At 41.2% G+C, this 25,916-nt stretch overlaps 1 protein-coding gene across 1 annotated transcript in view; it reads right to left on the bottom strand.

Annotated features, from left to right (window-relative positions):
- Positions 1–25,916, bottom strand: part of trappc9 (trafficking protein particle complex subunit 9) — a 175,352-nt gene that overhangs the window by 127,354 nt on the left and 22,082 nt on the right. Inside the window, exons 11-16 of the mRNA XM_070921413.1 lie at positions 22,639–22,765; positions 19,752–19,897; positions 11,911–11,996; positions 7,080–7,206; positions 6,836–6,968; positions 3,527–3,690 (exon numbers count right to left, since the gene is read on the bottom strand). Coding sequence (XP_070777514.1) covers positions 3,527–3,690; positions 6,836–6,968; positions 7,080–7,206; positions 11,911–11,996; positions 19,752–19,897; positions 22,639–22,765 — 783 coding nt within the window. The remainder of the gene's footprint in view (positions 1–3,526; positions 3,691–6,835; positions 6,969–7,079; positions 7,207–11,910; positions 11,997–19,751; positions 19,898–22,638; positions 22,766–25,916) is intronic.

The following is a 25,916-nucleotide window of genomic DNA, read 5'->3' as shown; positions in this document are numbered from 1 at the left end:
GACTGTAGATACTACTAAATAAAAGAATATTTCCAAAATAAAGTTTGTTTGAAGTCCCACTGAAGTTGAACTTGGTCACCCCTCTTTTGGCAGTCAAAAATTATGCCAATGTGTTTGTTCAATGTATTGTCACCATTTTTGTATTATCAAAAAGGAAGGCAAAAGTTTGGGGGAAGCTCCTTTTGCTGTCAGCGATGGGAGGGGCGTGTCTGTGTTTGATTGACAGCAGCTGGCAGGCTGAGCTCAAGCAGGGAACTAGACACAAAGTAAACAAACCTGCGCTGTGGCCTACATGTCACGGGCAGACAGCGCGTTGTTAGTGGTGGTATTGTGGAGTAAGGACCACAGCAGCGTGTAACCAGACCTTATTGACACTTGCAGTTCAGTTTACATGCTGTTTAACGTGCAGCAGCTCGGCAGCTAATTAGCTATCTAGCCTACGAACTGATGTTAGCGGTGCATTTTCCCCCCGGTGAATGTTTGTTTGGGCGCTCTTCAACAAGCTGAGGTGCAGCATATACACTCAGAATTCAGGGGATTCTCTGAACACAACAAAGTTACTGGTCAGTTAATGCTGCACTACTCCAGTCTGGTATAAATAAAGAATGTGAAGGATGGAGAGCTGCCTACTAAAAAAAGAGAAGCAAAATAGCACTCTTACTTGTTTCTTGGGAGAAAAGTGAGATTTTACAACTGTGATGTCTTGAGGGGTAAACTAATACATCTTGATGAGACATGGGACATAGTTGACATGTTTTTTGGAACATCTCAGTTGGGTTCAATCATTAGCTGTTTTGTTCAATTTTGTTCTATTAGCAGGTTCCATCTGCACAAACAAAAACAACCTGCAATTACAACAGCTGCTAATGTCGGAAGTGAAATGTCTGAATTTCTTTAATAATCTTTGTGGTGAGAGCGCATCCTGGATATGTCATCACTCAATACAACCACTTAAACAGTTTCAGCATCAAACGCTAACACAGACAGCCTTTAGGAACAAAGTGAAACCCAGATCAGATTTAGAAAATGACTCCTGTGACACACTCCAGACGGAAGCTGATCTGACATTAAAATGGCCTTCAAAGGTCTCCCAGCTCAGATGTGGTACACTTAATTGCTTACAGGGGTTCTTTCTTTGTACTGTAATGAAGCCTGCTACACGAGCACACCCAAGGAAACGGCAGAGTGTCGGGGGGGGGGGGGGAAAGGAGGGAATCTTAACTGGTGGTCACTGTGCCACAGATGAAATGACGCAGATTGCGTGGAGTACAGTATGTGTTTGGATGCTGCTCATAAATTAGAAAACAATTCAGAGTAGATAAACAGAAGACAACTGAAACAACTAGTAAAACAGTGAATATGTTGACACTTACGTAAATGAGCTCTTCTAATGTTCATACTTTATTATTAACCACTGCTGTATCCTGTTCATATTTACATAATGTGTGACATGATAATGGTGACGCTAAATGTACACTAATAACAACTGTGCTGGACTATTTTCAAGACTGGTTTGTATGTGTGTCAGAGGTTGTGTGGAGAGTTTGTGTGACCCAAAATAGCCAAAACAATAGTGACTGCAGAGGTAGAGAGAGCTAGATGACTGATAACAGCATTCTCGTAGCTTCCAGGCGCTGCTGCCGAGTTCCCTCAAGGACAAGAACAGCAGAGAGAGAAGAGGGGGGAAAAGTCATTTTGGTGTTAAATATTAATACATACATATAACCAATATACTACTCATTGCTAATGTAATAATCAACTGGAGATCATCATGAGAATGGGATCACTGTTTTGTATGTGCACTGCATTAGAGTTTAGATGTTATTCAAGGCTTGTTTTAATCTCCGATTGAATAATTATGAACTCTTTTTATTTAGACTAATGGATCATTTTTATATTTTTTCAACTGGGATACACTTATCAATGTTTAGACAATATCAAATACAGATGCATTTGAGAACTTAGGTAGAAGTTAGGTATCAATAAGTACTGCTTTGGTACGACATGATGTACATAAAACATGTGACTTAAATGTCAGTCGTCACTGAGGAGGTGAAGATTAGCGGCAGACAGAAACCTTTGATCTGAGTGGAGCGATGAGGAGGACTGTAACCTTCCTCAAATGAACACGTGAAACAAACAGAAATGCCACATTTCCATCACGTTCTCTACATGGTTGAGCTGCTGAACGACTGCTACAACAAAGTATACAGTGAATTGAATGTTCAGTGCTGCTGGTCACTCTGTTGCCCTGGACAGGAATGCCTGCTTTAAACAGAGAAGAATCGGAGGAAAATACAGAATTGAATAAGTTATCCCCTGAAACTGGAGAAGAAAATAAGATTTGAAGGAGAGAAGAGGACAGCTTGGAAGGGCTGAAAAAAAGATAAAACAAAAAGAAGAAGAACAGGGATGACGACAATGATGATTCATTCAGAATACGCTTAAACAACAAAGTGACAGAAGAAGAGCTTTGTTGGTGGTTTCTCTTTCTGCCAGTTCAAAACCACCATTTTTCCACTTCTTAAGACTTTGAGCTTTGACCCTTTGGCCTTCGACCAGCTCTGCAGCTTTCAGGAAGGGTGAGTGAGAAAAAGCATAAGGGGAACAGGAAAGGGTCCGAAATGGAGTTTTGTACATTCATTATTGCATTTAAAACAATTTATTCACTTTTATTATTATTTGTTTTTTGTTTTACATGTCAACTCAATTCTAACTGAATTTGTCTAACTGTCTAATCCTTGCGTACATTTTATCCACATTTATGAAATCACCGAGCCATTTAATAAGCATTTACTACTTACTCTTTTCATTTTCATTTTTGCAACAATGATGCTGCACGACATGATATCTATTGGAATTCTCTTACAGACACATTTCAAATGTATTCATATAGAATAGACACTAAGTGGGATTTTAAATCCTACTTTGTACTTGATTTACTGCTGACCGCAGGTAGCACCTGGGAGGCATACCAGCAGTTAAAGCTTAACAGAATGAGCAATGTAAGGGCATTTTGCTGCCCATTTTAATAATGTAGCTGCTTTTTTTCCACACAGACAAAGAGAGAGACAAAGACAATAAAGCAAGAGAGAGACAGCCAGTCGGGGGGGCTGCAGAGATCTGAGGACCTGAGCAGGTGTCGAACAAAGAGATGGAACACAGAGTGAAAAGCCACGGGGGCATGAAAGATGTAGAACCAAAGACAACGGGGCTAGTGACCTCTGTGGTACTGTGGACACGAGGACTGCAAGAGGCTGCAGCAGAAGCTCAGCAGGTGATGAAGAGCATCAAAAGCTGTCTCGACTAAAACAGCACTGCTAACAAATGCTACATGTACGCACATCAATAATCTCAATGCACGGTTTGTTTAACTTTTACAGGTCTATACTTGCTATGAATCTACAAATTGTCCTGCCTTTCTTTTTTCCTTTACTGTACTGACACAACTTCCTGTTTGTTCGGTGGTTCCCGTCTGACAGATCTTGACAGATCAGGCTTTCGTCGTCATGATCGGGGCACTAACCTTTGGTGCTGACAATCTTAGAGGTGAGCTCCAGGGTCTCGATATCCTCAGATCCAATGTTCTCCAAGGTGATGGTCAACTGCTGGGTCTCTCCGTTGAAAAGCTGGACGGACACAGTGCTGGACAGCTCCTCTTTGGACATTGGCTGAGGCGTGTGGGCCGACCTGTTCAGGTTTGTGGAGGAGGGAGAACTTTTCAGCCATGAGGGAAAGTGAAATTGATCTTGCTTTTACTCCCTGAAGGGGTCGATATGAATTAAGATTTCTCCGGAAAATAAGTCAAGAGATATCAGGCTTGTAGTGGGGACGGTAAGTTTTGATGTGGTTTGATATGACGCAATCAGTTCCATTATACTTCTATCATAATTTGAAGAACAATCTTTCGGGCATTAATCGACCAGAGAGGACGAAGATGATAAAACGCTTGGAATCTCATTAGCTGGAACGTCATTTGTTGACAGCTTTTTTTTTTTCCCCCTGACAAGAGTTCAGTGCTGCTTTCGATGATTTGTGGGTTTTGCCATCAAACCTCATTTGGATTGTATTTAAAGTGTTTGACATGTGAAAAGCTAAGGTCCATTTATTAAGTGTAACCAAATCATACCTGGGATAACAGTAATTTAAAGAGCAAATCCTCAATGAATCACATAAAGCTCATTAAACCTCATCCACTTTTCTTTGGGAGTTCAAACTGTGTGTATTGTCGCATTTTTGGCCACATCTCAGTCAGCGACATCCCAGCAAAGTATTCTCATCAGCTGTGAAAACGTAAAGCACCTGCAGCTGATGCTTAAAGTCTTTAAGAGCTGCTGCCATCTGTTTTTAGCAAAATAATGCAAATGCAGCAGAGTCAGGGAATGTACAAGATTATGAGAGATCACATGTGGGTGTTCTCTACAACTCCATCATACCTCATTATACATGCACATGTTCAGTATCATAACTTTAAAGTTCAACAAACACTCTGCCCGAGGCTAGAATTACAATGCCAGCCATCACCAACTGCATATACTTTTTAGGTCTGTGCGCTGAGCCTTTAAAAGTGTTACAAAAAAAAAATAAAAGGTAATGTTTAACACTGATGTTAAAAATGTGAAAAAGAGAAGCTGCAAGATCTGCAGCTCCGTGCTGCAGGCGAGAAGATATCTGGCAAGTCAACGAGGGACCCCTTCGACTGAAGTCAGAGCTGAAGGTCTACCTGTGGACCCAGTGAGAGCACCCGAAAGTCCACATATTACAGCTGTATTCTATTAGCTTCATGTGTCAGCTGTGGTGCTCTTCTAACACTGGAGAATAAAAAGATTTTCCACATCAAAAGCTGCTGAAGTGCAGTACTTACAGGCATGACCTAAATAGTGGATTTTGCAGCAGCTCTGCTGTCAGAATGATTTACAACCCTGCTTTACCTGCCATTTTCTTTTTATTTTAGCAATTTAACCCAAGATTTCTCCTCATGTGTTTCCCATTTTTGCTGCAACAAACACCTTACAGGATGTAAATGAAAATAATTTCACCTGCTACTCTGGTGTTTAAGTTGTCGGAGACAGAACAAAAGGAAACCTACTCCGTTACAAACATCAGCAGTTATGTTACGCAGTTATGCAGCCAAGACTTCCACTGTGTGTTTTTGGTTTGTTGTGTATTTTGAGTGTTTCAGTGTATAAGAGCCTGTGCAGTGTTTGAGTAAAATATGCAATACTTACTTGTTAATCATCATTTCATCTCTAATTTGAACAGGTGTTTAGAATAGTAATGTTAGCTGTCGCTATCAGCATTATTTACCAGTTTAATCACATTCATTCTGAAAATATTATTACTTTTTGCAACTGGCAATGTGCTGATTCACTAAACACCTGCAGTTGCATTTTATTACACTGAATCGTACTCATAATCTTTAAAAGTCTATTTTTATGGCCACAGTTAATCTTAACGTTGGGGTTAATGTTAGAGCGCAAGCTTAGAATCTGGTTTCTAAATAAAAGGCTGGGCCCACACAAACAGCAAGTGTGAAACTGCTAGTTTGTATGAAATGCTGCTCGGCATGAAGGCATGAACTAGAGTTTCCATACTGACTGTAAGATTACAATAGGGTTACTACAGCTTGTATTAGTTGTGACTTTTAGCCCACTCCGCCATTAAAACCCCCTCTTTTTAATCAGAAAGACACTTGATGATGTGACCAAATAAGCACAAAGAAACCCCAATATTCAAACCACTTCATGCACACTCTCCAACATGTTAAATCTTCAGGGTAAACACGGCACTAAGCACGTTGATGACACTGAAACTTATGACCCTGTTGCACAACTATAGTTTCACACACGGGGCTTGTGTGAACAGCAAAGACCAGGTATTATAATATCTTGTTGTTAATTTGGCATATGTGGGTTCATCCCACATCATTCACATGATAGGATTTGTATGTGAAAATACATCAAATAGGCCAGTGACACTCCTTTGGTTACCCTTTTACCATTTGTTACTTGGTAGGAAATTGAGTATCAACACTATCCAAGTAGAGTGCAGTCAGTGAGTATTAGGACAGTGACACATTTTTCATAGTTTTGGCCCAGTGCTCCGGCACAGCGGATGTGAAATGAAACAAAGGTAAAAGTGCTGACTTTCAGCTTTCGGGGTGTCACATCAATTGTGGGTGAACACTGTAAGACTCATTGCCCTTTCAGATTTTTATAGCCAAAGAGTGCAATGTTCTTTTTTTTTTTTTCTTTTTCTTTTTTAAAGACAATTTTTTTTCCTGGGCATTTTGCCTTTATTGTATAGTGACAGCTGCAGAGAGGAGACAGGAAAGGCGGGAAAGAGAGCCTTGATGGTACGCTCTCTACCAGGTGAGCTACCGAGCCCTAGTGAAGTGAAGTCAACAATAACCCTAACCCGAGTGACTGCAAAGGTTTTAAGACCAAAAAAATAAACAGGATGACTTTATTTAACTTTATCTAAATGATTAATAAATCATTTTTATAAATGTTGGTCCCATTAAAGCACTTATGTGGATGTTAACACCTTCAAAGTAAGGCACATACGTCTCATGTCATACCCAATGTGCTGGAGTACAGAGCTTACAAAATAAAAAAATATGTCAGTGTCCTACTCACAGACTGCCCTGTGAACTGGTCAAATTATCTGGTTAGCTAGTTGTTCAAACATTGCAGGCATTCCCAAACTTTCCACACAACACATCTGTAGCTCTGCCCATCTGTTACCTACTGCGTAAACTCATACCCATACAGTAGCTTTAGTGAACAATTAAAAGCATGGAAATGACACAGAGAGGGTTCAGGGAGTTTCTGACCGTGGTAGTGACGTGCTGAGCTGGAGGCGAGGAAGGGAGGGAATGACCTCCACCAAGCAGCCACTGGTCTTCACACCAGACAGGCCCTCCAACAGGCAATCACTGGTCACACCAAACACTGACGTGTGGTAACCTGGGTTTAAATGCGGAGCACAGAAAATGTTTAGCTGTTTATAAACGGAAATCACAGCTCATTATTATGTGCAACATCAGAATAATGGAGCAGGTTTTCAGCTGGACTCACCATTGACAGTGATGTTGCCAGCTGTACGTGGGACGCCGACCAGAGTGACAGGGTACAGGCCAGACTCTGCAGGCAGGGACAGAGCAGCAGGCAGGGACTCAAACTCCACTCCAGAGGTCAGCAAACCCTGAAAACAAGATACGATAGAACTTTCATTAAAGCACAAAAGACACATAAACTTTGAATTCTTGTGCTTCTTTTGTCAGCACAAGCATAACATAGTGCCATAGCTGTAAAAAGTGTCAAAAAATGAATGAGAAAAGTTTGTTTTCAAACTGTAAGTCTGGTTCTATGAAGCTGATAAACTGACAATGAAGCCTCTACAAATAATCAAATCCCCCTTTTTGTTTTCCCTTTGAAAAAGCAGAGTGACGTGCAGCTGCCTGACTCTCCAGGAACAGTTTGGTGTGAAGTATCTCTCCAGCTGTTTCATGTGATTCATCATCTTAATCTGCCCGCGACGTCCTGAAGATTAAATCTCTGTCAGCATGAGATGGCCATTTCCATTGGGGAAAATTGCTCTCCGTGGGAAATGGCCACTTGAGCCATGTGTGCCGGAGAAGTGATTGAAAATAAGTCCTACAGATCACAACACAGAAGGAAGGGGGATCAGACAGGTTTCAAATTCAGCCCTCCAAATTCCCACCGAGCGTTGTAGGGACCGGAATATCCTATGCCAAGGTTTTTTTTATGCACTGGGAAATGTTGAGCTCCCTGGCCAAAGAGTGATTTAGAGCCCTTTAATGAACGGTTTTGTACCGAATTTAAATCAACTCAGAAATATCCAATTATATGAAAGAACTGCTCAAAGGATAATTCAGATTTTTTACAACTTGGGTCTTGTTTTCGTGGTTATGATAACATTGCACTCACCAAAGTAATTGGGAATAAGATCAGACAATCAGACAGGTTGTTTGACCCATTATTAATACTAGTGAAAATAAAACCAGGTTATCATAAACCGGAATCCCGAAAGAGCATAACATAGCGTAACATTTGCTAATTAGCGCTGAACTTAAAATAATAGTGAGTTAAGCAGGGATTTGGCCATAAAGTACTGAACTAATTAAAATTTTGACCTGATGATGGTGCTAAATGTAAAGTCATTAGAATTTAGTCTCTCGGGACACTAAACATTTGCGGCAAAATTTACTTCAATCCATCCAGATGTTGAGATATTTCAGTCTGGACCAAAGCAGCAGACCTACCGACCAACGGTCAGACCAACAAACATTGCCATCCCTACACCCACAACAATCACTACAAAGCCTTGTGAACTCTCAGCTCCCAGCTTAACCCCAACAAAGGTCTCTTCTTTAGTTCTCTACCCCAAAATGTCAATTCTAATTTCAGATATCCATACGTTTCTGTGGTATTTGTTGAAAGGAGTGTGAAATGTAGCTATGGGTTTGGTATTTCTTCTATTGTGCAGTTTACACGGGTCTGGATACCTCCTTTGATAAGGCTGTCTCATCTGAAACTAGCTACCGAGAATAGTGTGGATTCTTCCTGCTAGAAGGGCCGCTGCTAGAGGGTGTGACGTCAACTGCAGCCTCTCAATAGTCTGTGATAAAAAAAAATGTTTTAATAATGAACAGTGCATCGTCGTCAAATTGGCTGCAGTGACAAAAACACTAAGCCTAATTTGTAGTCAGAAAAGCCCTTCACGTGGCTTTCAAGTTTTCTTTGAATGTGTGCTCATGCCCCCTCAGAATAGCACTATTTACATTCCCAGTACACACTGCCTGGTTGCACGAGGCAGACTGAGGTGACGTAATGACTGCATCAATCCCTAACAGCAGACACTACCTCACTAGAGGGAAGGCTGCCGAAGAGCTGAGCCTGTGAGGTACCTCGGCTGTGATTTAAACTCTTACATTACACGCCTTTATTGGATAGCAGAGGTGTCAATGTTAACCTATTGGAAATAGTTCATTTGCAGCAATTAGAGCATGTACAAGTCAATGATATTGTCTGGGCTGGTGTGCATCGACTTCATTGTACAACACTGACAGTATGCGGTTAACCTTTTGTTTTGCTTTAACCAATGCTACGATAATGATCTGATTATTATTAATGATTGGGATTATTTCTTTCTCTCTGGCAGATAACTGCGCATCCCATAGCAACAAAACAGTCATGCAGAGAGAGCCAGACAAAATAAGAAACATACATTCCCAAGACAGGATATTCTCTTGGTATTCATTTGGCTCAAACCTGCACATTAAATACAACTTTTAGCAGTACTTCAATCACACAATATGAGGATATATATTATTTTCTTGTTTCATTATTGAAGTAAATAATGAATCCATCTTTACTGTGAATAACTCAGTTGACCTCAGTTCAGTAAATGAGAGGCAAAACTAAAAGCATCATTTGTCGGTTTGAGAAAAAGCAAAGAAATATCCCAAACTTGTTTGAGGGGTGACGGACGCATCTGACAGTGACCCCTCTGAAAATGAAAGGGTGGGGGTGGGGGCTGTGGTAAAAAAGCACCACTTTAATAGAAAATCAATAAAGCAAAGCTGGATATCAGCACTGAAGTCGTGCTGTGACTGAGAAGGAGGGCCTGCTTTGCCAAACTACAGGGTCACCTTGGTGACGGAAGATGGAAAAATGACCTTGTGTGTGTGTGTGTGTGTGTGTGTGTGTGTGTGTGTGTGTGTGTGTGTGTGTGTGTGTGTGTGTGTGTGTGTGTTTGTTTGTTTCCCCATGTGTTTCAGAGAGCTGGTTTGTGTACAGTGGATAGATGGTTGCTCCGGTCTAACGGTAGTCACTTTGTCTGGGGTACAGAGGAGCTCTCGGCAGCTTGCGTCACCCCTGTCTGTCTCCACCTGCGTGACTCTACAACACCACCTGAGGTTCCCAGCTGCCACGGAGCTGTGAAGGGCTCCAGCCTCCATCTGTGACCAGATCGATTCACCTGTGGGTGGGAGGAGTTAATGGCGTCCTCTTCACTATTTGACCTTGCCGGTTTGATTGTTTCACCACACAGGAACTCTGCAAACAGTACAGAAACTCCCTGTACTTGAGATGGCACTTCAAATCACCTCGAGTGCTCACGCCAAGCATGTTCAAGGCCCATAGAGCTTCGTCATTAGAGCACTTGTGTTGCTGAGCCGGCAGACTTCCTGCGGACTCCTCACGCACGCGAATGCCACGAAAATAATTGACTGATACGACTCTTCAAAACCTTTCTATGGCTAATTTTCCAACATTTACAAATTGTCATGACAATCAGAAAAGACATCTTTGATTTGAATTGATTGTGATGTACGTCACATGACCTGTAATTCTGACTGGGGTCACGACTCCAAAATCACTGTACAGCACAGCAATATTCCTGGGGGACTGCAAATAACTGTTATTTTTTATAATCAATAAAAGTTAGTTGATTCATTTTTGGAATAGTAACTTTTAAATTGGGAATGTCCAAGGTGATATAAAGTGACTGGAGCAGCAAAAAAAACGCACTTTATTGGAATAGGTTGTTATTTTGCTTTTTAAGTTCTGAATCATTATTTTCAATGGTGAACGGTGATACTGTATATTTGGAGGGATGGATCTCTTTTCTCCGCTGCAGCCACAGTTTGGGATCTAGTGAGATGATATTCATTGTCTCTCTGGAGCTTTAACACACACAAATTCACACTCGGTCAACTGGTTGGTGATTATTCCTCCAGTTTTAAACACTTGATCTCCATGTTCCAAACTGGAGGTCGCCTGCAATTCCTTATGTCTGTAACAGCATGTGGCGCTATCAGGCGATGCAGGGCGGCTAAATCAACCAGCGAGACCTGTCCGAGTCTATTTGGCGTCAGCTCTTGAGACAGCCGCCACAATTAAGAGGCCACTGTCTCCGTTCACACTCTGCCACAAAACTTTCACGGCAATTTGTTCTCGACTTTCCAAATAATTAAAGGCAACATCACTTTTGACAGGTAGTACATTGCGTGCGACGCTGTGTGTGCCGCCGCCATCCAGCCACTGAGAGCAGACCTCTCCCTGCTGGCCTTTTATTGAGCCTGATGATTGCTTTGCATTTCAAGGTTGTCCCACATCACTGCATTCATAAACAGACACAGCAGTGAGCGGGAAGAACAGCAATTTATTTGGTAATCTTTTGCACCCTTGAACCTGATAAAGTGGCTCAACTGGTGCGTGTGTGTGTGTTTGAAAAGGAGTGGTAAGGGAGAAACAAAGTACATAAATTAGACATGGATGTCACAGAAGTGTAGGTCTACACTACAGTTGGAGGTCCTTTAATAGGGAAACGTTCTGAGCGTAAAAAGCTGCAGTCGCCAAGCAGCTATTAAACAATACAATTAAACTGGACTCCCTGATGTCTCATGGCTCTATTCAAACTTGATTTTGCACAGAAAAGGAGAGCAAATGGTCTTACGCCTACCTCAATATAGAACCTATCTGGTCTGACAGGATGGTGTGTGAAACCATAAAAGTAATGGCACTACAGGGGGTCTGCCTCTCCCTACTGATGTTTTCTTACTTGTCAGGAGCGAGACGAGTTTGTTCTCACCATCTCATACAATCATTACAGTATTAAACTGTCAAAAAAGCTTTTAAGGGATCTTAATTAGGGTGTCGAGGATGACTACAAAGCGATGTCACTTGCCCTGTTGCCATTCTTAGGTGGGTCCAGAGGGACTGTTTGTATTACTACAGCGAAAAAAGAAAAGCGGGTCAGCAACCTCCTGTTTTCACAAAGCTGTGGTTAGATTTTCAAAAATTCGGATTTATGAACTATTTAAACCCACTGATTCTCCTTCATAGCATGTTATCACATTTAGGTGTAATACATTTCACTGACCATGTTCTCTACACGAAGTTCGTAAGGCATGGGGTTGTAGACCATGAGCTGCACTTCACAAACATCTCCTTGAACCCACTGGAAGTCTGGGAAAAGAAAAAGAGACAATACATTAGAATAAGATGTCAGTGGTAGAGTATTTAAACCCATTTGTAATTAATGAGCTGAGGGAAATACACCATTAGGCTACACTGCTTTTAAAGATCAAAGGCAACGGTGATAGATGACGTGAATTAAAGAAAAAAAGTCTAATAAAATGAGTCAAATTTTCCTGAATAATCACCAAATGCCTGTGAGCTCATCCATTTGTTACATTTCGGTTGCACCCAGATTCTTTAAAGCATCGTTCAATAGTTTGACATTTTGGGAAATGTGCTCATTTACTTTCTTGCCACGCGTAAGATGTGACGACCAGTCTCAAATCTATCCGTTCAAGACGTAGCCACAGCCAGCAGCCGATTAGCGTAGCTTAGCATAAAGACCAAAAGCAGGAGAACCTGGCTCTGTCTAAGTTTTACCGCGGAATTTAACTCATTAACACGTTAGATCTCGTTTGTTTAATTCATACACATAAAACTGATCATTTGTAGCTTTACAGGGATTTATGTGCAAAACTAAGCCAATCACCTGCGAGCTCAAGCTTCACATAATATCAAACTGGAAACTCGAGAGACAGGAAACTGGGGTAAACAACCTTTGGTTAATCCATAAAAAAGGATTATGTGCCAGACTGTTTCTTTTTTTTTTATATAATTATTTTTGGGGGCATTTGATGGCAGATTCGAACCAGGGAAGTTGCTGCTCATGGCCAGGAAGTTACTGCACCCTGCCAAGAAACATTCTGGCACATAACCCCACATAAAAACCACAACCTGACTTTTTACACTTTCAAACTTCACGATAAAATACGATTAACTTGTTGGAGAACATATTCATGAGTTTGAAAGCCAATAAGTTGCCAAAACACTGCACAGCGTTTTATGATACTATGAGGAAGGATAACAGTAGAAATACAGCGTCTACGTTACAAAGTAGTTCACCTGGAATGTGCGCCGGCATGTATTTGATAGGCCTACACACTGCGTTGCCGGATGAAGTTGCATTAAAGTCCAGCAAAAGTTGAGCCAGGTTCCACGTTAGTGCCTGGACGACCCTGCTTTTTGGCGTCAACAGAGTGGCTTTCGAATGAGTGAGGGTTTTTTTCACGCAGGGTTAAAGCTCTTGTGACAGAAAGAGAGCAGCTTCCTGCAGCTAAAACCTTGTGGAAAGCCTTCTCAGAAGAGTGGTGGCCATTACAGCAGCATATTAACACCCATGGTTTTGGAATAAGATTCAGTAATCACATATGGGTGTAATGTGCAGGTGCAGACATACTTTGGGCCATGTGGTATATATACATTGAATATATTGAAAAGAAATTACAATAATTTGAATTGATGCCGCAGCTGTTAATGGCATGATAGGACGTTTTCAATGGATCATTGTTAGTTCACAGAATGACATTTACTGAGCTGTTGCAGCGAGCTAACAGCAGGGACAATGAGATCACATTATGTTAGGAACTAATTAAATGGACAGAGAAAAGTGAACTGTAAAAGGCAGGTTAGTATTGCATTATGGGTGCTGTAGTCAAGCAGAGGTCCAAACCTTTAGCATTATTCGGAGAAAAGCTGTAGTCATTGATTTCCTGAGAGAAAAACTTGGATATTAGAAACAGCTAAGTCTTACTTTTGGACATTACAGCTCTGCACTGCAGTATCCATCACTCCTCAATGGCTTGTTGAAAGGGTTTGTTAGATTGAGAAGCTACTTTAGTCCCACTGTAGCCATACCTATCTCCATTTTCAAATGTAACATATTCTAGTCCATTTGGAGAGTCCATTGGCGTAAATAGACTTGCAAAAGAGGGCCTGAAAATCCCAGCTCAGACGCTGGCAGGAAAAGGGATTTATGGAAAGCAAACTCCAGCCATGCACCTTGGGAAATTAAGTCAGTCAAAAGAAAGATATCTATGATATGAATGTCTGGAAAGGCCCACACAACCTCAGGTCTGGCTCACAGGCATGCTCTCATAGCCAGCCAATTAAGTGTGAAATACACCTCAGAAAAAAGAAAAAGAAAATGGACTGCTGCCATTTGTGTTGCCTCAGTCCAAACTCTTCAAGTGGCCGTTGAGATTCTGCACAGATCTCTGAAGGCTTCAGCTCTTTGAAACCTCATCGTACAAAGCAAAAATGAATGTTTTGAGTCAACGCATGGCTGCATGGTTAGTTAAACATTGTGTTTGGTTCCTTAATGGGCAAATTATTTCGTCAAACTATCTCTCATGTGCTCTGAAAATCATCTTTTATTGACCAGAGACAGAACTGAAGATGTTTACTGGCTTTACTGCATCCTACAGAGAAATATTCTGTAAAACAGCAACATTAATCTTTCATACTGAATAATACATGCACACTACGCCTGGGCACTGGAGCAAAAATCATCCATGTGAAATGAGGCGACCCCGGAGCAGGAAGGAATGCATTCAAACATAACTAAAGCCGAGCTTTTGCGCTCGTCTGAAATTACGAGTCATTAGCGCCTCAGACGGAGACACATTTCTGGAGGACATTTAGTTCTGTACTGTAAATGGACAAAAAAAACAAAGGATGCTTTATCTGTTTGACTTTAGAAATAGTAGTTTGATAAAATAATCTGGACTCCACCCCCATTGTCATGTCGTCATACGTCATTATGTCTTTATGATTATGATTGATGCAGCTGACAGCCACGCTTAAGTCAATATGCGATATACAGGTGGTCAAGACAAAGCAGGCATGGACTGTCCTGGTGACCTAGAGGTTTAAGATGCCGACCATGTATTCGAAAATGGCTGAGTTTGACTGGGGACCTTTCTCAACCCCTCTCTCTCCCCTCACTACTGTCTCCTGTCTAATAGGACCACTGGACATGCCGATTAGTCCGCCCCCTCGGGCACTGCCAGCTCAGTCTTGCATGGCCCATAAAACTTTTTTCTAGGCTCTGGGAAAGTTTTGCAAATTAAAAACCATCATTGTTTAAAAACCCATAATACAGAGAGTATTCATTTATCTTGCTGGTAGTCTCCAGAGGTGTCCTGAAAATGATTTTTGCACCACAGGGGATTTTTGTGTTGCAATACTGTGGGTGGCCACTGGGGCAAATTGGCATCAACGCTGCCTGGCCACTCCGTATCCATTCCTCTTAATACATCATGATGCTGACCCATCGTGTGGAGACATAACATACTGAAAGCTTGAAAGGTGACAATAAGTCACAATTAGTTGTAGAGATATTTGAGAAATGTATAATGGGGAAACATCTGTGTGTCTCTGTGACAGGCCCATTCAATCCAAAGACTATGGGGAAACAGATCATGAGTGGAGATCCCGATACCGGTGCTACCCAGAGTGCTGCCCAACATTAATTCATCTTTTTGCCTTCAGTCGGGTTTCAGCAAGTGAAGCACGCTCTGTTGGACTCAGGTCAGGTGACTTGGCCAGTAAAGATCATTAGTTTGGCCCTAAAAACTATGAAAACTATGTTTAGGATCACTGCCCTGCTGCACAATGTTTAAAATGACTCCGACACTGCTCTGCTTGCTATGGATGTGAACACCCCCAAGTACCCTGAAAGATGGAAGTCAGCAAATTAACCTATTAGTTATTGTTTTATTTCAAATCCAACATGCTGGACTACAGAGCCAAAAAAAAATAGAAAATGTGTCACTGTCCAAACACTTATAGACCGCACTGTGTCCCTGCTTCCCCTATGAGGACTAGATGAAGTGAAATTCACATCCCTGTCAGCCCATGTGCCACTGTAATAGACAGCCTATCACCCACATCAAAGTGAATGGAGAGCTGTAGACCACATACTTCTTAAAACTGAGTATCAGAGCAATTATAGGGAAAACAATCTCCCATTAGAGGACCCCTTCTTTTATGGCTGAACATCAACCTGATTCATAGCATGTGACTTAAAGCGCAAGAAAATACGTGCACATATATTCTCAGTGTCCGCACACCTCAATTGGCAGAGCCTCGCACAGAAAACTAAAGATTTTGGTTCCCAAAGTGATGGTTTACTCTGAGGCTGTAAAGGTTCACAGCTGTGACACATATCGGAGCATAACGAAGTCCTCAAGAATATCCCTACAGTGCACATTTCACTGCTGACATGGCACGCACATACTACACCCCAAAGTCCAAAGATGTCTTTTTCAGGTTGGAAATTCCAAGCTGTGCCAGGTCATTAAAAGGGCAAATGAGGTTGCAGCTGATATCAAACAGCGTGTTGCAGCTGTTTGCTATTGTCGGTGAAGGCAGAAATAATACTGCACTCTGCATGATGGGACATGCCTACATGTGGCCATTGTGGGATGAATGCATGTTCACAGTTAACCCATCGTTCAGAGACGTGAGTTCTACAGCTCTTGGTGCCGGGAGATGCTTTGAAGGAGTTAAGAGTGAATCGTAAATTCATTAGCTGGCAGCTAGCTCTCCAGAGGCAGATGGACTAACGCAAGGCATGTTTGAATTAATCTCCAAAGCCTCACAACACCATACTGCACCAGAGGAGTATCTGACTTGGAGCCGCTCGGGGGTATGGATATCGCCTGTATATTCAAAACCACTTGTGGTTTACTCACTGTCATCCATCTCTAATATACATTTTTTATTTGACAGGGATCACGTATAATAAACATACATTTCAATACTTGAAATCTGATGCATTATACAGAGATATAGCATAGAGCTATATATCCCCAGGCCCCCGGGCAATGATTTTGTACAATTTGATTGATAATGTATTTAATATGTACTTGTTTGTCCATGTAAGGCCCTTAAACGGAACATGCAGAGAGTTATCCAGGCTTTTAAATATTAACTAAATTGTTGTTTCAGCAGCTTTTCCAAGAAAAAAAACTCTTGGGGGATCGCTGGAAACCATGTGAGAGAAGTCCTAGTTATGATTACCAATATTTTGCATATAAAAGCCAGTATTCAAATAATATTAGTCCAAAGTAATAGCCAGGGGTGTGGCTAGCCGGTCACTAATAAAGGCTGGGTAAAAAAAAAAACACTGAGGGTGGTGGAATAACCTGTACGATAATGGCTCACGTGGTAAATTCAACATAATGTAAATTTCCAAAGCCCTTATTCTATCAGTACAACAACAGATTAATCATGTCAATACTAGTTTCTTTCATTATCGCTTCCACTTGGTCGTTTTTATCAATCGATGTAGAGGCATTATCAATGAAACTCAACACTACCTGTTGGATTTCTCACATTAAAGCCTACCAGGAAAAGGAAGGCTGGACAGGAAGTGTCAGCTTCACTGACAGTAGCTGAACTGCACAGCAGCAAAACTGGAAACGACAGGAAAGTGAATGAAAACAGTATTTCTGTTGGAGAGTGAGTCTGACATGATTCTGTTGTTATCCTGATGAAATACGGGCAGTGAACAGTAAGACGACAGATAAAGACGGGGGAAGTTTCTGAGTTTTGCTTTAACCAGGAAACAAGGTAAGTGAGGAAAAAAAGGCTGGGCTCTCTCTGCCATTTTTCAGTATCCTGAAAAGAACAAATAACAGATATTGTTTAAAAATGCCAATATTTAATGCCCTTTTCTGTATATCCTGACTTAGATGACAATCCCTCTTATTGTACAGTTATTTTACAAATGCATCAGTATCTGTCTCAAAACTGACTATAATAGCTGTATTCTGATATAATGTCAATAGCTTTTACATTAATTGCTATATGAGTTAGGCTGGGCATTTATTTCACAACTATGCTTTGATGATAAAAAATAAAAAAAACTCGGACACAAAAGATGTAAACTTCTGCTTCAAAAGGGCCAGGGACGGACCTCAAAGGGCTTCAAAGTGTTAAGAGATGAAGGGGGGGGCCCTGCATGATGTCCCTGACTCAGCATTGGCAACATGCTGCCGTTGATGTCTACAACCTCAAGACCAACGCAATCTCAAATACACACCAGCCAAAGGACGGCTCTCACTGCTGCTTAAATACAGTGCAATGCTAAATGTGACTGCAGACACAACACAAACTGGCCAGTCAGGAGAGCAGAGCTTCACTCCAGCATAGCTTTGAGTCTATTGCTGCTGCTTACATACCGAGTGATGAATAAACTGTATGTTTCTCAGGCGGTTAGGGCATTTATGAGAGGGAGTCATACATTCAAACTTGGACCAGTTAAGAAGATAGGCTTTGCTTACAAGGACGCCATGACAGGAACGCAGGCGAGAGAAAAAAGAAAATAATGAATAATATTGCACTTCAGTGGAGCAAACTCCCAATTAAAGAACTGATGGAATTTATTTTTTGGATTTTTACGCCACTGACTCCAAAATCAGAGTCAGTCCGTAAATCTTGGTACCAAGAAGACAAAGCAACAGAGATAAGCCTGAAGTGGAGAGACTGCACTGACTGGAGTTCGATCAATTAGCCAGTGCAATGTCATCCCCATAAGTGTTATCAATGTCAATGACTATTCCCAAGAACACCAACCCTCCAGCAAACTAAGGAGCAAACAGTGAAATCCTCTTGATCTGACCTCAGTCTAACTGAGAGTACCACCGATGTCAGCGGGTTGTAGACTTCAGCCTGTCAATGACTGCTAACGATGTTCAACCAAACACTGAACATGATGAGCAACAAAGAACTTAACAAGTATATCGATAAAAAGCAGAGGCACTCCGCCGATTTAGCACTGCACTTCTACAACATAGTCGGACTCACGTTGGACATTTAAAAACCTCCTCAACACCTGGCGCCTACATCGCCAACAATGCAACACTACCGCTGACAGTTGCCTTAGAGATTTGGGTGTGTTATGTGATGGTGTGTTAATCGCGGCTAGTGTAGCCTGGAGCCTCTAGCCTCAGGCAGAGATGAGGAGCAAGCCACAGAAGTCTGGTAAGGTCGCTTCTTTCTAACTCCACACCAACAGATTTATTTCATTTTCAAACTTGTAGTCTTCAGCCAACCAACGCTGACGCAAGTGACATCCCCTGACGTCAGACTTCACACAGCTCCCTCAACACACAATCAATTTCCCCCCTGGGATCAATAAAGTATTTCTGATTCTGATTCTGAAACAGCTTTATACAACATTTTTCCGCATATCCAGTAGTACTACCAAACACCTGTAAGGGTAAAATCCGTGCGACCGTGCTCCATTGGCTAATGGTTCTGCAACTCTGGGGCCTTGGAAGCTTGGAAGAAGGTCTGAAGAAGGCATGCCAAGACATGCCAAAAGCTTCTTCAAGCAGTCACTTAAAAGTACTCCTTCTTTTTGCCAATGTGTAATAATGGTCTTGTGCGGTCGTGTGCACCTCCTTTCACATTCAAGTTATATTGTCCAAGGTGAAACATTAGGCTCCTTTCTGCCTTCCGTTTGGGAACGTCCAGGATGTATGCGTGTATGCAGTCTGGATGAAAGGGGTCAGCAATATCTCACAACTGACGACACGCTTCCCAATGGACCCTTCATTTGCTCACGATGACCCTCAAGCTTCTATTTCAGGCTTTCAGGTTTGAGTGCAGCCAAGAAGGTTATAGTTCAGCGCTTTACCACAAAACATTGGTTACGATGTCCATTGGATGTTTTATATATGGAGGCGTTTTCGGCAAGGATCAACGGTGCTCAACCAAGGTCACGAACAGGTGGAAGGAAGTGGGGAAGGGAGATTAAAGAAATGAGAAGACTCAAAGGAAAGTTGTGATTTGGTCCAGTCTGTAGTCTATATAAATATGTGTGCATGGACACAACAGAAATGAAGTTGGGCTTACCTATCTTCTTGCAACGCTCCTCTCCTCTGTTGTGCATGATGATTGGTGAGTAGATGAAAGGGCTGGCAGTGGACATGTTCTGTCCCAGCAGGCCTTTCACTTTGTGTGGACGCAGACTGACAGGCAGATTGAGGAGCTTCACCGATCTAGTTTAGGCATCACAGGAAAACAATGATATGAGTAAAGTCATCTACTCACGCACATTTCACACCATAAATGACCATCTCACCCTCATTTCAGGAGAAAAGGTTTTGTTGTGTACTTCGCCTAGTAAGTTAGTTGATGCAGCTTTAGAGTTACAACAGTTAATGCAGTATAATCCAAGTGTTTGTGATGAATATTCGTGACAGTAAAATGCAAGATATTTACAATACTACTCATTGTTAAAGGTTAAAAAGTCAACAAATCAATAAAAACAGAAGTACAGCTACTTGAGGGAAATGTGTACTCCTCAATTTCAGGGACCAGGGGCCTATTAATATATTCACAGATACTTTGTCAATGTAATGTAGTAGATAAACACTTACTGTTGCTCATTAATATGTCAGGCATTTCACAACATCATAAAAGTCTTTATGGTTAGGCACTGATGACTTGTCCAATCCAAGGGATGAGAACTTGAGAGAAAGTTACAGTTGTTTTTAACTACTTCATTGGCAGTGCCTGGTTTCCAGCTCTCCAGTACTTCCACAGCAGGCTACTAACTGCAGCACGTGCAAAATAACTTTTATCACCTAATTATTTTCGCGCTCTAAAGAAATCTGGTAGAACAACCCTTCGGCCTTCGTGAGCTCCTTGTAAACTTATTTTTTGAATTTTGGAGTACAAGAATGTTTTATTCAGGAATGGCTGACTGAAAAATTTATTTACAAGTGTAGTTTTCACTGCAGAACAACTCTAAAGCCTGTGAAAAAATGTAAAAAAAAATCTGATAGCTGTCGTGGGGGTCTTGCCTTGAGGTAGATCTGTCTGGCTTTGAGGTGGACTTTGCTGTCAGATGAGTTATTTAAGCAGTATAAAAGCAGGAAACTGGTATCCTCACTTTTCCAACAAGTTCTGTATGCGTTTTATTGAGTGACATCATTTGAACAAGCCACTCACAACTACCCACTGGTGTGATGTCACACTGGAAACTAATAATGATACTCAGTATCAACCATAACTCCGAATATGGTTTGATTTGTCTCCTTTTTTTAAAGCAGCCTTTGTTTCTCTTAAGGGTAGCAATCCTACCAGCCAATCAGAGTGCTGGCTCATGGATAATTAAATTATGTAAATGACCCCAAACAGCCTGTGTCATTAGAGGTGGGTGTGGAGCTCTGGGAACCTAACAACTTTTGCTGAATAAAGTGTTTCTTAAACGTACGGCAGTTACAGCAATAAATTATTAAAACTCATTCGTTCATGCAAAACAATTGAATGTTTTTCGGGTCATCATGCGTCTGTTGTGTCTTCAGCTATTGTGTGGGAATGTAAAAAAATACCCTGGGTGCAACAGTGACTGACTCTGAGTTCAGACACCGATAAACTCCGATGCTAACTAACTCTAGCTAAGAGCAATGTCCAAAACATTCGGCTATTAGCTTCTCATTTTAGCCGATGCTGACCATCACTTTCGACCGGTTGAAATGGCAAATGTTGCCACCAGCAGATCATTTCAGCTGTCACCAATTAATGTTAATTCCAAGAGCAACTTCATGACCGACCAAAATGAAACTTGTTTGCGTGTCTGAACTCTTTTGTGAGAGAAGAACTTCCACTCTGAAACACCACTGTACAATCGTGAGTGTTTCTGGAGTTCCCACAACTCCAACAGAGTGATTGTTCTTCTTTCCAGCTGATGTGCTCTGTTGCATCTGTGACCACACCAGTGATGTCACGGGGTCCTGGAGTGCACCTGCACATCACTGCAGCAAGGTGACAAGTTAAACCACTGGAGGTCAGCAAAGACAAGATATTGAGAGGGTGTTTAATAGTTTTAAATCAGGACCTTCAGTATTTGGATCAAGAAGCTTGTGAAAAAGGTGTTTCAGATTTAGCGGGCTACAGCTGTTTCTATGTGTCAGATACATATTTAATCAACATTTAGGTAAATATAAGTATCGGATTTAAACTTGGATTCGGCAAAACAGCGATATTATACGACTTGCATCGGAATCGGGGCCAAACAAACCTGATCGGGTCATCTCTATTAAAACACATCAATGAGCCTCACTGGAAGATACAGTATATTCCTTCATTAACATCGTGGTTTATTTTAGGTTTGATCCCACATACACCATCCTGCTGCCTTAAATACACAACAAAGCACCAAATCCACGGCAAAGACCCAACAAATATACAGTATACTCCTGTTTTCCAAATCTAAAGTGCCCAGCAGTTCTACAAAATTATTTAGTCTTTTTTTTCTAAGTAAAAGTATATATTTATGTCCCATTTTAAACCCATTTGCAAGATTTAACGTTTGAATGCGACAGACAGGCTAGAGAATTTGGACATTATTAAGAGACGGACTAACGTTTGGTCTTTTAATGGGATTTGTTGACAATATGAATTCCATTTGAAACAATTTGATTGATGATTGATGATGATTTTCAACAATGAGAACAAATCCCAATTTACCCAATTTGAGAAATGGTTTTAAAATGAACATTCTATGAACGATTAATAGAAAGCCTAATTTCAAAACCATTGACATTTAAAGCACCAATTATATATTCAGAGACATCTTTCAGCAGTAATGGCAAACTAACTGCCAAGCTTGTATGTGTCAATAGTATAATTACTCCATGTGTCTAATTTGAAATGATATTTTCCCAAATTAAAAATCTAGCCAACATGATGACATGATGCCCGAAAGTAACAATAATTCACACTCCTGACTTACCGGACAATGGGGAGCTTTGTAAAGGGCACCGGAGGGAGCTTCAGGCCGTCAGGAAGGGTGATGACCTCCATTCCACCCGGACACTTGGAGGTGTAGTTCTCCAGACTCTGGGTCACCTCTTTCTTCTCTATAAATGTGGGAGCATTTAACAGTAGGAAAATCAATGAGCACATGGCCAGAGTACATAAAGAAATCTATAGAAACAATTACCCAAAGATCAGGCAGCAACAATTATGACATAACACAATTCCCTTTAAAGTTCCCTGCACCGTGATAACACGAGTACTATTATCTCCACTGTAGAGACTTCATCTTTGTGTGTGACATAAATCAACCAGACATTAATGACCTGCGAGGTGTCTCTCTCAGCAATAACAGCCCCAGCCTTCAAGTAAAATTGTAAGTTTTATTGTACCATCAATACCTTTTGAGGGAACATTACTGCTTACCCAGCCATACGATTTTCTCTGCAAGTTTCAAGGGTCTCCATCAAGCTGAGAAGGACGTAAAAGGCAAAGATTTCATTCAGATCTACAACCCTTCATGGGAGTACCTTATGACGTCCTATAACTGCAAGCTTTCTTCACCTCATCAAAATGTCTACAGCTGGATACTGGATACTTGAATACTTGCATAGGGGGAGGGTTTTTATCAGGCGCCTAAGATAAATACTATAAATACTATGAGATGAGATGCCAAAAGAATGAGTCCAAGAGTTTTCATGTCTCCTAGCAATAGTAAAAATATTCCAAGAAAAGCGTCCACGTGAATATGTTGATATGTGTACAACTTACAACCTTGTAAATACAGACTGAGAGCCGGAAACCCGCCGCCAGCAGATCAGAGTGAAGTCAGGAAAGGATGGAATGAAAGGAGTGAAAGAATGGAGAGAGGGTGAGATCGAGATGGATGGAGGGAGGAAGGAATCGGAGGAAGAAGCGTAGAAGGAATAAAAGAGCAAGAGATGAATGGGTGATAGCTCGGCTGTCCTCCTGGCTCATAGCCTTCATGATTGATGACTTATTTGTCCATTTTTTTTTCTTGTTTGCCGTGTCTGAGAGCTCACACAGCAGCCGCCTGTTCAGGGGCCACTCCAGGACAACAAGCTGAGCAGTGGTTGTGTGCTCAAAGAAAAAAAAGTCATCTCTGTTTAAATGTTGATTCTGTATCCATAAAGTGTTTTTGCAAAGAACAGAATAGAGTGATGACCTAACATTCAGTGTGTATTTCTTCCATTATGATTAATAAAATCAGCATGAATCAAAGTAAAAGTCAATTCCAAGTTACATTTTTCGAATTTTAAACTTGTTAGAAAAACACCATTAACAAACAGCATTTTATCAGCCCTAATTTTTGTTTGGATTCATTTAAATTTCTTCAATGCTGGCTCTTTTCAGTTGTAATCTGCATCTTTAATTAAAGCTCCATTAATTGATTTTATTCTTTATTTTTGGCCACTTGGGGGCAGCCGATCTGTAAACATATACAGTGGCTAACATGTTATCAAACTATTTACACATCAGTCTCTGGTCTCCACCAAGTCCTGAGAAAAGTATCTGGCTTATTAGCTGCTAAATGCTCCGCTGTGTTCATCCAGCTTGTTGTTAACTTTGCCTGCCTACTGTTTGGTGCTGAGCAGGGAGTGTACAGTGTGTGTGGAAAACAGGTTGGAAAAAAGATTGGTGAGAGCTGTAGAAGATGCTAAAAAATGTTCTGTTAGGCTGAGGGGAACTGCAGAGTTGGATGATAATTTTCTGTGCTATTGTTACAAGGGACACCCCTCACATTACACATACTAATTAGGTCCATTGTTGATATGATTGATTAGTGCAGCTTTAAGTCAAAATAGTTTTATCATGGGTGTAGATTTCAGATTAAACAATTTCAAGATTAGGGCTGAATGATTCATGGTTACAAAAAATACTGTCTTTGACAAAAATGGCTATGTATAATCAATGCTATAAACTACCTACACAAAATGTAAGTACCACTGAATTAGATGAGTCGACTAAGTAACATCTAATCAATTAAACCTACAGGTTGAAGCAAAATAGTGCCCTGCTTTATACTCAAGCCTGGCCATCCACAACACAACAAGCCAACGGTTTACGGTATGGCACCATGAGCATTAGGTGTCCCTTAAACTGCATTCAGACTGACAGTAGTCCTGTCATTCATCAGAATGGAGCCAGTCCATCGACGCAGCAGGGGTGCCAACGTGAGACTCTGGCAAAAAAGTTGAACTTGGCTCAACTTTTTCTGCAACGCAACCTCATCAGGCAAAGCGGCACGGTGGCCAGTGAAACATATGCAAGCGCACATACCTGGTAGATTACTACACTGTATTTCCAAGTAATTGCCGCCATAATAACTTTACAGCATGTTGAATTAGTACCTGACTGACAATTCAGCCACCCATATAGTGCAGTCTCTTATATTCCCTTATATTGGACTGCAACGTTTTAAAGCGCTGGCAAAGCCAGAGAACCACTGAAGTAGATTCACAGTTGTATGAAAAATGTTAGGGTACTTTGTTTTGTTTGTCTTTTGCCAAAACTTTTAGGACTGTGATTATGACCAGTGATTTCCCCTAACATAGACTTATATACATGATAGTGGTCAGCAGGGCATTGTCTACTGTGTTTGTGGTGTGTTTTTGCGATTGCAATTTTTTACCAAAAGCAAAACATTTGTTTAGTTGTCTTTTATCAGGGCTGGTTCCTTAAGGTCAGTTTGATAATCAAACCCATGGGGTTAAACTTGGAGAAAAACTATATTTTTGGCTTGTTTTTACCCTTCCTTTCACCAAGCTCCCTGCTCGGACAAACACAACAAAGCACATTGTTAGCCTGACAGCTAGAACACACTGTCCAGATAAGCAAAGAAACACTTTTTTTACTCTTAGCAAAAGAGGGGAGAAAAGGTGCAGCTCTTAACACTTCATACGGTCCCCCAAACGACAGAATCTCATCTCCAAGTGTCAACCGTCAAGAGGAAGAATAACAATTGAAGGCAGGATGAAAGGCAGCATGGGTAAAAGTTTGCTCAGAATCCTCTCCTCTGCAAACTGAGCTTACATCACCCTGTTGTACAACAAGTAGACGGAGCGAGACGCTTTTGAAATTTGCACCTGTTAAATCTGCCTTCATCGAACAAGTTTGTTTGCAAAGTCGTCTTCCCTGGCAACCATTTTGTTAACGCTGTGCTTTCGACAGCTAGTCGTGACTCAACATCCATTTCTGAATAAACAGTGAAACGATGCTCCGTACCATACAAAT

Source organism: Enoplosus armatus, chromosome 16, assembly GCF_043641665.1.
Source record: "Enoplosus armatus isolate fEnoArm2 chromosome 16, fEnoArm2.hap1, whole genome shotgun sequence".
NCBI lineage: Eukaryota > Metazoa > Chordata > Actinopteri > Centrarchiformes > Enoplosidae > Enoplosus > Enoplosus armatus.
This window is presented reverse-complemented; position numbering and strand designations above follow the sequence as displayed.